General features: G+C 42.6%; 1 protein-coding gene across 1 annotated transcript in view; it reads right to left on the reverse strand.

The window, feature by feature from the left end:
• LOC138467325 (calpain-13-like) overlaps positions 1-13985 on the reverse strand; it is a 662439-nt gene that overhangs the window by 461656 nt on the left and 186798 nt on the right. Inside the window, exon 3 of the mRNA XM_069607301.1 lies at positions 7161-7230. Coding sequence (XP_069463402.1) covers positions 7161-7230 — 70 coding nt within the window. The remainder of the gene's footprint in view (positions 1-7160; positions 7231-13985) is intronic.

Here is a 13985-nt window from a genome sequence, read left to right on the forward strand (position 1 = left end):
CCTGAGCAGGCCCTGTTATATGTTAATTGTTGAGTCAGCTTCTGTTGACTCTCTTCTAGGGAGTCAACCTTCTCCTGAGACTCTATTTTTGCCGTTTCCAGTTGGGCCTCTTGATCTGCATTATTTTGCTATTGGCAAGCCAACTCCTCTTAATTTTATGATGTAATTTGCAGATTCTACCTCTATCTCTTGGCTCTTTTGCAATGTTTGTTCCGCTAAACTTAATTCAATCTGGATTGTATTTACCAGTTCAGATTGATTCTGTGCTAAAAGTACATTTTCCTCCTGCCTTTCCTGCATCACTCCCATGTGTAGATACAGGTAGGCCGTGATTCTGTCAATTTTGCTTTGCTCCTCATTAATTTTTGGGGTCATACATAGCTCACTCAGAGCGTGGCGTAATAGGTGACTGTCCTGCCATTTATCCAGGTCCATGGCAGTGACCTGTTGGGGTATGTCTTGTAGCCAGCCTTTCTCATCCTGTTCTGGCCACTCACCTCTGACAAATAGCTTGTGCAGGGGTGCACCCTAGTCATGTTGATCTCTACTGGAACAGCTGTTTTGGAAATGTTCTTTCTTTATTAATTATTTCAGGGCTGATTGAATTTTACTTTTATAGACCGGCCTGGTGCTTAGAGTATTTGTTTTGGGGGGCGCTTGTACAGTGTAACACAGTATTCACACCACACAAAGTATTACTACTCTGCAGGTTAGTCTGCTGTGTTAGACTGTCATGGGTGGTAACCAAATCAATTTCCGGACTCAAGGCCCCAAACTTGTTAAGGATTTCAATCAGGCGACACACACCTTAGTCTCAGCCCAGTATGCAGCGCGCAATTGAAATGCTTATGTTTGATAGATCAGATTCAATATTGAGATGATACACCACTCACAACACACCCCCTTTTCAAATACCCCGTGTCACAATGGACCATGAACCAGGCTGATTGATCAAATATAATATTTATTTTAAAATTCAAAAGAAATCATACAATTTTTAATATGGAGCAGCAATAACCAGTGGGGAGATAAAAACAATAGGAATGTAAGCAATGCACTTAGTTTAACCTTCTATTGACACAACCACCAAACACCAGGGAATAGGAGCGCTTTTTGATTTTAGGTAAGATAGTGAGTTAGAATTTCCCCCTGCAATGTTCCCTCAACCCACACATAATCAATTCTAAGTGGATAAACAGAAGCAGCAGGTAATCAGGAATGACAAATGGAAAACAGAATAGAAATCCGACTTTCCCTCACCAAACAAGAGAGAAAAAAGGATTTTAATCCCTGGCAATGCTAAAAATTACACTCAGAAATTGATGAATAAATGAATGAATGTGTATAAAACTCTTGAAACAAAAGCAATTCTTCACTGGAGGAACACTGGAAAGATACTAGCAATCACAAGCAATAGATTGAGCAAAAGCATACAATTCGAAATTGAATGGAAGATTTAAAACAGTTTATAATCAAAATGACACGTTGTAAATTTAGCAAACCTTTGCAATTTCTGCCTGAATTTACCAAAATGTAGTGTAGCTATGGATCCTAGGTACAATATGGAAGTGAAGTGAGGTCTCTAGCTGTTAAATTGAGTGAGTTATGCAAGATCTAGTAAGGTGCATTTTTGAGAAAATGAAGGTGCAGAAAAGGAAGAGAAATCAGTTTTGACAAGACAGTTTTACTCTACACTAGAGCATTCAGGCTAGGCTACCAGATTGAGACACAGTAAGCTCTGGGGTTGACTCACAAGTTCAACCCTAGCACCTCCACGCCCGCCCTGGCAGACCCAGTCCGATCACTCAAAACAGGATTAATAGTTTAGGATTTTACAAGACAAAATTATTAAAGATGTTAGCGCTATCACAAGGAATCAAAGAAGGGCTTCAAGAATGATTTTTGACAATATTACAAGTTATCAGGAAAAGGATAGGATGACTTTGAGAGTGGAACTAAGGACAAGGCAAAACAAGGTATAGTATGGTTCTATGGTTCCTATTGATACTCACAGTCCACTTTTTAGTTTTTGGATTTTGGACAGTCAGCGGTTCTGGTCACCACACGGATCTGGTCCAAAAAGGACAGCCGGACAAAATCAGTGGGACAGGATCAGCTGGCCATGGACTGGATACCCAATGATAGTTCTTCTGGCCTGGCAATTCTGGTTAAAGGATGCTATAGGTCATCAGGGTAGCAGGATGGCAGCATCATGCAGTGAGTGGTGGCAAGTCAAGCTGGATTAGGATGCCAAAAGTACCATGGTTTCTCCTGGTTACTGGGAGATTAGTGGGTTTTAATATTGTAGGGTAGGCCTTGCTGGAGCAGGATCAGCAATGATTGGGGTTTGCAATGGGCCCTGGAATAGGATCAGCAATGCTTGGCCTTGTAGTTGGAGTCTGGAGTCTGAAATATGAAACATGAACAGGAATGCAGCGCAGGAAATCAGGAAGAGTGTGTCTGTCCAGGGTCTTGTCAGGGACCCTCATTTATAATGCAAAATGACATCATTAAGGTAGCGGTTGGGCAGGGTTAACTACGCCCACCCCTAAACTACTTGGATTGGGCAGGGGAGCTATTCTCCGCATCGCTCTCAGTTGGTTGGATTTCTAAGGGGATGATGTCAGGTTTATGAGTTGAGGTTTACAATGTCCAAACACTCCCACATTTACTTTACTTAAAATCCAATTTTGCCAAAAAACATAAATTTCTTCAAGTGCAATCTCTTGGCAAATTATACACACAGTTCACATATTCTGTGCATCACATTTCAGTACAATCCTCAGGTCTGTGCTACCTTGTTTCGCCTTTCTGATACATTTTGGTAGTTTTACACATTAAAGATTTGGCCTAAAATTCCACAATTGTATACACAAATGCGAATTGTCCCCAGGGATGTATGTACACAATTCTGTGATTGCCACATTAATACTTTCCTTGGAATCTGTCATATTTCGTAACTTCTGTTCCCCATGCAGCAATGAGTTCTACCAAGTTTTAAAAGATAGCCCACACAATTAGATTAAAAACTTCAAACTTTTAAATTTCTGCTAATTCTTGCTACAGAAATAAAAGTCTTTAAAGTTTATTTATAACATAGTCTCTGGCATCAAAAGGCAGTCCCTTTGTTACTTGATAATGGTTTTCTTTTTCCTCTAACTGCAAGCAGCTGTCATTTCCTTCCAGGCAAGGGGGTTTTCAGTCTTAATTGAAGGTTTTATTGCCCCTTCACACTTGACAGGTGAGTGTCCCAGGACTGCTATTGTCCCAGCCTGGAGCACAGACGAATGAACTTTCATTGTCCTATCCCATTCAAAGTTTTTCAAGCTGGCACTTTGCGCATACATGTCCTGGATTTAGGGTGTATCTCCCTTCCTTGGAGAAGTTTCCTGGCTGCCAACTGGAATAACAGGTTTTTCTGAGAGCTTGCAACTCCAACCTATGTGTTTTAATCTGTTTAATTTCTTACTTTGGGTCTTGAATTAAACAAACCTATGACAGAAGATATCCTGTGCATCTATTATCACCACTAACATAATTCCTTTACATTGCTAAGTAAGCAGGCTTTCATCAACAATTGATTTTTAAACAGGTCATTTTTTTCTCTTCAGTTAGCACAGCCCATTTTTCCACATGTGTTAAAAACTGCTAGCATTTCTTTCTTTAATTCGGTTTGCAGCTCCTCAGATTGCCACTGTCTCTGCAGCTGTAGTCATTTTCCTTGCAGTAAGACTCTTATCTAAAGTATAGATACATTTATCCATGACCTGGCTCAAAGAGTAAAAAGTCTCTTTGAACTGCTGCGCCTGGATACATTTTGTCAAGAAATAAACGTGTGTTCCCTTGCGGGTGAAAATAAAGTTGTTTGTTGATTTTTTTCAAATCTACTTTGACAGGACCTGTCATTCAGGAATTATTCCCGGTTTTTCTGAGGCACAGTGAATTCTCCTGGGCCAGGCAGGGCTGTTTCCATCACAGTGGTTTCAGAATGCACAGATGGAAATAGCATAACACAGCATTTTGAAAGGGTGAAGAAAAGGCTTCATTTTGAAGGGGAATTTTTGGGTTTTGCTGCAATGCAGTGCTGCTGGTTCAGTTGATTCCATATATATGTCTCAGAACACACTGGCATACTTTTTCAGTGTGTCCCCTTGTTCCATCTTGCCTGAAGTGTACTAGGCAGGATGGTGCAGCCATCTTTTGATGCTGCCAAAACACAGTTTTGAGGTCCTGGTGCGCACAGGAGCCAGCACAGCCAGGTTGCTGTTTCTTGCGCAAATGTAGCTTAGTGATGTGAGGCAATGCTGTTGAGTGGGTCAATATATCCCACATGTATATGTGCCTAACAATCCTTTGATGTTCTCCTTTGCTTGGAAAATGCACATGAGGGCTCACTGCTTTGGCATCTTCTCCGCCTACAAAATGCACTTGTGCTTTTTACTGCCTTGGTGTTCTCATCTGCTTGCAACATGTATGAGTGCCTATTACGACCTTGGGTATTCTTCCCTCCTACAAATTGCACATGGAATATTGACACTCTTGGCATTCTTCTCTGCCAACAAAATGTGTTCGCGCCTAGCATTGCCTTAGTGTTCGCCTTAACTACAAAATTCACACTGATCTTACGCTGCCACGACATACTCCTTTGCCAACAAAATGCACATGGGTTTCTCACTGCTTTGCTCTTCTCCTCCACCTACAAAACAGACATTGGGCCTCATTACACAGATGGCGGTAAGGATTTACCGGTACCGGTATTTTACCGGTACCGGTAAATCCTTACCGCCTTACTACGAGGTCCCTTTGCGGGTTGGGGAATTTAACGCCTGCTTTTTGCAGGCGTTAAAAACCAACCCGCAAAGGGACCCAGGGAGCTAATTACGGTACCACAAATTGCGGTACCGTAATTAGCACCTTCCCCATTCCCATTATGCCCTATGGGGCAAAAATGGGAATGGGGAAGGGCAATGGTGGAAGGGGGAATTACCGCCCCGCCAACCTTGGAATGGGGCAGTAATTCCCCTTTCCACCAAGGCGGTGCCGGTATTTTACCGGCATGAACCATGGTGCTAATAGCGCCATGGTTCTCCGCCATCCGTGTAATGAGGCCCATTGGGTTTTAACTGTCCTGGCATTCTCCTCAAATGTGTGTGAGCCTACCGATACCTTGACATTCTCCCCACCAACAAAAAAGATGTGTCTAGCACTGCTCTGGTGTTCTCCTGGCCCACAAAATGCATGTCTGCATAGCACTGCTTTGGTGTTCGCCCAGTTTGGGAAATGCAGGTTGTGTTTTCAGTGCTTTAGCATTCTTCTCTGCCCACAAAAAGCATGCTGCGCTTTTACTGCTTTGGTGGTCTCCTCCAAAACAGACTTTACATTTTCACTGTAATAACATTCTCCTCTCCCTAAAACTATGTGTGTGAGCCTAACAATACTATGACACCATCCCTACCAACAGAAATATGCGTGTCTACCACAGCTTTGGCATTGTCCACGCCTACAAAATGCATGTCCGGTTTTGTACTACCTTGGCGTTTGATGCATGTGGGGTTCTCACTACCTTGGTAATATCCTCTGCATACACATGCACATGTGCTCAACACTGCTTTGGAGTCCTCCTCTGCCTACGAAATGCATGGGTGCTTAACACAGCACTGTTCTACTATGCCTGTAAAAACATGCGTGCCCGAAACTTCTTGACTCCCTCTGGTTTGTCTACTGTCCCACCACCCACAAATCATGTGCTCCCAAGACCCACACAATTGTAAACTAATTCCCAAACTTTACCTAGACCCTAATATCGATTTAATTTTAATTCGACCTACACTGTTAGTGATCCAAAACTACCCTATCTACAATTCCCTTCCCAACCTCACCAGAGACTCCTGTCACTTCAAACACCAACCACTGACTGTTCCCGTTTTCGTATCACCTCCCTTCGTATGCACATGAGGTCAAACTCTGTCGAATGTTACATATCAAGCCTCATGAAAAACGGGCAAAGATCTATGTCTTCTGATAAGGGGGAAAATATGGAGGTTGGAGTTCTCTAAATGTCACCCATGACTACTTGCTAGTACATTGTGCCATGCTAGATATGCACTCCCAATATATGGTTAGGTGGTAATGTGTTGTGTTAATACTGCAGTGTACATTCAGATATGCATACAGCACCTACTAACTGAAGTGGCAATGGAACTCTTAGGTCCACTAAAAGCATAGTGCATGACCAGGTGTACCCCTTTCAGAGCTGTCATGAGTAAAAAAAGAGCCGGGGTTCATTTTTGAAGAAAGCATACATTTGCCAGAGAGGACGTGCTACGTTTGCACCTAGGACTAATCAAGCCCTGGACAATTTTCATTATTTGCACAACTAAGTGCAAAGGGAGGTGCACAATGGTGGCAACATTACTGTTATGCCTCCCTTTTGACTTCTCTGTGCAAACTGAGAAAGCGCAACTTGCCATTTACGCATGGCAGGCAGCGTTTACAATTTCTAGAACAAGGGACATCTGTGCATTGTTGGTTAGGCCTAGTTACCGTTTTAGTCTGACACTGAAGATGAAATTCTTACCCCTGACTTTTCCTGCATCTGACTTCACCTAACCTCTGGCAGCCTTCCTTGCCAGCGCACTTTTCACCTTAGCTGATATTCATCATTAAAAAGATACTTTTACTAAAAACATAATAATTACGAAAGGATGCATCTGGGTGCAAGATGCGCTTTGGGGTAGAATGTTGGGCGTGCACATCAGTTGCACAACAATACTAGAGCCCTTACAATAGCAGTTGCGTTCTCATTGCATGCAAATGCCCATTGGCCGCGTTGACCAGCGGCGTCGCTCAGCGCCAAAAACATAACATTTTGATTCACTCCTTATAAGCATAGTTTAGGAAAATTCACGCTTATGAAGTTGAGAGCTTGTATAAATAAAACTGCTACCTTTTGTCCCGCTACATCAGCATGGTCATGTTTTTAAAAGATATCTGTTTTTATTACAATATTATTCACAGTGAAAATTAGAATGTGTAGAAGAAAACCATGAAGTTAGACAAAAACTACACAGGAAACATTAGCAGATACAGTATAGGTTGTTTGTGACTTGGAAACACCTCTCTGAATAAATATAAATGACAGGGAAGTAATAAAGTCCTACCTAACTCTCCTTGAAGAATATCAAATATGCTGGCTCCATCAATCAACAAATGGGGATCCCTCTGTATTTCCTAAAGAAAAAAAGTTATCATTTACAAAAAGCAGCACTTTCTGAACGATTACATTTACTTTTAAGTAGTCCATCAAGCATCATGCACAACAAAAGAATGTCAGTGTCTTATGAGGACAGTAAACTTTAAGATTCACGTCAATTAAAGACATTGCATTATAATTCTCATTTTCTTTTTGTCAGGAACTCTGCTGACTGATAGCCGATATTAAAGTAGAAGTTCAATCAAAATAATGCGTTATTTTTTTTTTTGGAACGTTCTTTGTCAGTGCTGTCATAGACAAATGGAATCTCAACTAACCTACCTGTTGACCACTATGAGGAAAGCATGCATTACCGAGCATTAAAGCCTGGGCAGAATGGTTTTACAGAAGATAAAATGGCGTGAGCAGCGGTTTATACTGCCTGACGGACCTCTGGGCTGATGGACAGTGGAGTCTCTACTGCGTTCTAGAGGACCTTCATCAAAGGCCCCCATTCACCCCTGCCCATATAGCCAGGGATTTCCCGAGATCCCTAATTCCCACCTGCAGCACCTGGAGGTCACCCCGTTGAAACCCATTGTGAATTAGAACAATAAAAGGCTGGTCTAGTTCTGATTCCGTGTGCTGTGTCTCTGTGATACCGGTTTAGTATCCGGAACGGACAGTGCGTGGCGGGAAGACCAGGTCTGCATGCGTCACACCCAGTGTTGATACATTGCTGCTGAACGGTTGCCAACAAGAGCAACCACTGCCTGACAGCATTGTTCTTAAATAATGCAGCGGTCTCCACGCGTGGTTTGCGCCACATATCCATGTCACATGGGCCCTGGCCTCGTAAGTACTCAAAGGCATGAAGCGGAAGCTAGTCTTGGAGGAAACAACCCTTCCAGGGATAGGGATTGTCAGAAGAAAGCATATATTAAGTGTTTTCTCTTTTGCTAAACCATCTTTTTTCACGACTTACTATATTATATGAATTTAGACTTCCACCCTGATTTCATGCATAGTTGTAACCACACGTCACAGATTTGGTGTACCCATACGTCACAGATGCGGTGTTATGTCTGGCATGATATTGAACATCAATGCATAGAAGTGAAATCAATCAAGCACATACTAGATTCACTGGTTGCAGTTTCGTTGTAACGCATGCTGTGCTAAATCCAGATTTCATTTTTTGCAGGTGCATTCATTGACCAAGAAGGCGAGCGCATCGGTCAGAAAGTAGGTCCATGAAGAGAGGACAGCAGCAGTTAGAAGAGCAGTCTTTTTGCAGGATGCTTTCCAATGGGTCCAAAGGATAACTGAGCACGTTAGAGTAGGTTGGGGGAGATATCAGTCGGAAGAGGAGTTGGGAGCAACACAGACTGACAACATTGTTGTACATTATGACCAGCTATTATTGTGTACGTTACAATTAACTAAGGAAACACGTTTCAAAGACTTTTTAAATGATAGTGGGCTTTGGGGGGCAAGGAACTATGTAAACAAGCATTGGCAAAACCAACAGTGAAAGTCGAATTTAGAGGTACATTTAGTAGTTGCACTCAGAAATGTGCCCAATAGCCTCCCTGTGAAAGTTGAATTCAGAAGTACAATTAGAAGATGCATTTAGAAGTATACCCAATAGCCTCCCGATGAAACAGAATTAAATGTATGCCCAATGGCCTCCCTGTGAAATTTGAATTCTGATGTCCACCCAATAGCCTCCCTGTGAAACTGAATTAAATGTATGCCCAATAGCATCTCTGTGGAAAGTTGAATTCAGAATTACAATTGGAAAGTTGCACTTAGAAGTGCGCCCAAAAGCCTCTCTGTGAAAGGCGAGATTAGAAGTGTGCCCTATAGCCTCTCTGTGAAAAGCTGAACTCCGAAATGTACCCATTAGCCTCTCTGTGAAAGTTAATTCAGAAATGTACTCTCTGTGAATTTTAGAAGCATGCCCAATAGCCTCTCTATGAATTAGAAGTCTCCGAAACGGCATGTAACCCATCATATCTCACAAACACGCTTACTCTCTCCTTACATCACCACTCAACTAGAACTCAGAGATACTATGACACCATTCGGTATAACTGTTCTCATATCAACATTTGCCGCTTACTCCACATCATTCTAAGTAATCACTGCTGGTTACACACCCCCCAGCGAGGCGTTCTCCTCAGGTCTAACGCAGCCACATCCGATCTGGATAAATCCGGCCAGAACGAACACATACTCCTGACCTCTCAACCACCACACCCACCGCTAGAAAACAGCTATCACACCGATGCCGCACGAGCTGTACACATACCCGGTGCTCACACGCACCTTTTGACTCTCTCTACTCTCTCTACTGATATGAACTTCGGTTCCCAAGGGCGTTCAACCTACCAGCACCTTCAGACCATACCAATGGTACATAAGGCGCTATATAAATGCAAAATAACATAACATAACATTTGGGTCGGCATAGAATAGGGATTTCCTGGTCACTGGGATAATGGCACTACCTGGCCATAAGATTGCAACAGTAGGACATGAAAAATGAAGCGATTACTTGGGCATAGTCAGTACCTGGCAAATGCATACCTAATACCTCAAGCCAAAACTGTTGCCTTTGTTGTTTCTTGTTTTAATAGGATTTCAGTGAAAGGAATGATATACATCAAGTGGCTGGAGGCACACTTGGTTAAGACATTTTCATTGCACGAGTAACCATTTATAGCTGCAATTAATCCAGTACCTCGTAATACACTGCTTAGAAAACACACTGGGGGGCAAAGATTTGATATTAGTGCTTGATAGAAGGAGCGCAAAAATATCCCAGGAGGATATGTTCATCACGGAGATCGGCAGGTAGTGGGTGGGAATGGTCATAGGGATTAGCAAGGCCATAATGTATGGATAAATAATCAAACAACCGCCGCAAGCAATGTGCCCCCCCACACATGTCTTCTCCCCCTACCTATTCTCCAATTCAATAATTCTGGCTTATAGGTGATGCTTAAGTGCCATCTAACAGTCAAACTAATGAACAAGAGTTCTATTTTGCAGGTTATTCCACAACTAGGGAACTGTTATCTATCTTAAAATCAATGCAAATGTACAGAGATCTATAATAATTTCTTCTTAAACTGAACTTGTTTTAAATAATATAGTGATAGCAGGGAGCAGCATTGTTTTGTTTTCACACTTTTCAGTGCACTTATATTCAGGGGGATACCCCCTGTATCCCCCAATACTCCCCTTACAATATTTATTACCCTACCCCACCCCTCACATGCATTGAAATGTGCATTTCAAAATTAGGTATTTTCATCTGTAGGATTTTTGGGCCATGATCTAATGGGGTGATACCCAGCAGAGTTAGCTCCCACACATTGGGCCTCATCAGGAGTTGGGCGGTAGCCCTTAAATGCGGTAGTAATGATATTACCGCCAGATTTAAGGGCTAGCCCACTCACAAGTTGGGTGGAAAGTTGGCTGGTTAGCCAATATGTATCTGGCCGAAAATCGTTCCGTGGGAACCATGGAGCGGTTTTCGCCCAGATACAGATTGGCTACCACGGAGAAACACATAGGGATCAGGGAGTGTTTTTTGCCCAGGTACAGTGTGGCTAATCAGCACACCGCCCAGAAGTACTGGGAGGTATTTTCCAGGCGCTGCAATCCTATACAGGATCACCTACCACTGTCCTGCCTTGATAAAGACTACAGTCGAAAAGCGCGTTGGCTCCTTTTTCACCTGTACCAAGCATGCTCTGCTGGACCTGTGATCTATGTGTGTTACAACATGAAACCCTCACTGATCACAAGAAGTCGGGTTTTTTTCTCCTTTATTTCAAATATCCAGCAACTAAGTAACTGAGGGCTACAACCAATGGTTAAGAACCACCCACCAGCACCATCAAAAAACAAGGTTTGTCACATTATCGAGTAACTAACCCACTGGGAACATTGGAGTTTTGGTTCCCCACCAAACCATGTGCCAGGACGCAGGTCATATTATAGCAACCAACTAATTTTCTCGCAGGACACCGCTATCCTTCCAACTCCAACCAACTGAACCAGATTATCCATTAACCCTGAGAGAAACAATGTTAATGGATTAATTGCAGAAAAAAACATTCAAGAAAACAGATGGTCCGGATCCCATGTTAGGTGGGAAAACACAACTAAATGAGCAATTGAATTCAAAATGTGCATATATGTTCAGAGACTGCCATAAGTTAGATGGACAATCATACTTTGTTCATTTTCTCAGGAACCATAAGTCCCACAGTACACATAACACATTTAATTAAATCCAGCATGATAAGAAGAAATCAAATATGTATTTGTATGAAATTAGAGAAAATTGCTGCATTGGAGTTTTAAGTGCAAAATTGAAATGTGTAAAAATGGTCATTCAAGTGGGTGGATTGATCCCTTACCAAATTTGGGCGTCATAACTGAAGAGACCAATCAAAGTAAAGAGGCTAGGCCTGGCTTAAGAGGATGGAAAATAGCAAGAGCTGGCACCTGATAATTTAAACATTTTTTGGGGGGTGATTATGGGTTTATAAGGTGTTGCACTATGGGAACCCCGGAGATTGCCTGAAATTACCTGGGTTTGAACTACTGATAAAATTACTGTAGGAAACCATGAGAGTGGACAGAGGCTGGGATCTATGATCAAAGAGAGGCAAAATAGAGGGATTGAGCCTGGATAATATCCATGACTGATGTTGGATTCTGATGGTCCCTGTCCTGTACCTGAAAGATGACCTGAGCATCGATGTCCTTTTTCCTGAGCATAAACTCAAAAATATCTATCTAAGTTAACTAGTACAACCAAACTATGTTTGATGTGGATCTATGTGATGTAATCTTCCCTCTTATTGATTGAGTGGCACATTCAAAGTAAATCTGTATCATTTTATTAGACCAGAATTTAATTAAACCCCACAAAGCCAAATTACACAGGGTGATTTTGTTGAAATTTGAAATTAACAACATTGCTTCCAGTGTGGATAAAGGAAATAGCCTATTAAAGTCATTGGGTACTCCCATTTTTTTTTCTCTACTGCTTCCCCTTCACCTGAACCCCTCCTTGAGGTAGAGGGATAGTAAGAAGGAGCGAGTCGAAAAGCGTGGGATGAAATTCCCATCGGTGCAGAATGTGTTGGTAATCTTGGAAAAAAAGAACCGGCGAGTGAGCCCGAGTAAAGGCAAAAATCCAAGAAAAATAGCGTGCCAGGATTGCGGGCAGACGTGTGCAATTTCCAGGTACTACTGATCAGTCAAGCAGATGCATTCTCAGAGAAAGCGGGTCACTGCAGGGTGCTATGTGAACTTTGATCCTATCCTGCTCCGCACTCAATGCTGCTAACGTGCGTGCGTGAGGACATTTGTTCTGCAACCTGCGAGAAGTGTCCAACAAATGTTCTGGTGTGGGCCGTCTCACGAGACCCTTTTGAAATTTCTACCTGCCCTACTGTTGAGGCACAAGCGTGCATCTACACACTATAGGAAACACTAAGCACTGAAAGCAGGAGCTCCAAAGGAGTCCCGGTGAGTCCCGCTTTGCTGCACAGTATCGCCTGTTGGAGCCTACCGCCTGCTGGATTACGCTGTGATTTTGGACTGCACCTCCCATAAGGCACCCTGCCACTTTTAGTGGGTGTGTGTAGAAATTACCAGAAGCGCGCGCACCGAAGGAGTCCCGGTGAGTCCCGCTTTGCTGCACAGTATCGCCTGTTGGAGCCTTCTGCCTGCTGGATTACGCTGTGATTTTGGACTGCACCTCCCATAAGGTGAAGGCACATTGAAATAACTACCTGCTCGTTTAAACTAAGACGTTTAAACTAAGACGAGCATTCATCTCCCCAATATTCCTTATCTTTGTTTAGGCACCCTGCACACAAAGTGTACAGATTGCTTCGATTATGGCATGGCAAGCCGCTGTCCAATTGCCTAATCTAAAAGACATTCACTCGGTTGAATCTAAATCCACTTCCCCCATTAGAATCAAGCACTATGACAAGGCTTCATCTTCTTTTAATGCTAGTCAACACCGAGAAGGGTCTCTCTCCAATTTGGAAGTTCATGATGTTTCTTTTGCAGTGCCCTTTTTCCAAAAAATTATTTTTGACCCAATGGCTTCTATGAATGGAGAATTGAACCCTTCGCCACCTTGTGTAGAGCCAAGCAGTAAACTTTTTCTAAACCTGCCAAGAGCGGAACGCCCGCTGCAAAACCTATAAATCAATATCTAGGTAAACCAAATCAAAAAATAATTGTAGCTCCAGAAAAAAAGAAATCCAAAAACATAAATACTAGAAAAGGGGATGTTTCAAACTCTGCAAAACAGTTTATTAATGCACTTACCACCCCAAGTCAAAAAAACAACAAGACGTCTGTTGCCATTCCAAAAAAATATGTACTTTTGAACCAAAAGCGGAGAGCGAGAGGAGGAAATGTAAAATCGCTGTCTAACCCTTTACCTCACTCGACTTTAGATGGCCTAGTGGAAGCCATTGGGAGTCATCACCCTTCGATACCTATTGAACCGGTGATTCCCCCTACGACCGCTATTGTCTCTTCCAGTGAGTCAACCAATTTAACTGACCCTAATGAGCAAGCCTCTAGACAAGCAGAAATCAAAAGGGCGGTTGAAGCCTACATGCCTAATTTTGTGCAAGTTCCCATATTGGGAGCCAAGCAAATAGTCCCTGTACCACATGTGACCTCTGAAACTATCCCTAAGGATCACAATCCACCACCACTGAATGATTGCTATAAGGTTGGC

The sequence above is a fragment of the Ambystoma mexicanum genome, chromosome 4q (genome assembly GCF_040938575.1).
Source record: "Ambystoma mexicanum isolate Mex_15411 chromosome 4q, UKY_AmexF1_1, whole genome shotgun sequence".
In the NCBI taxonomy this organism is placed as follows: Eukaryota; Metazoa; Chordata; class Amphibia; order Caudata; family Ambystomatidae; genus Ambystoma; species Ambystoma mexicanum.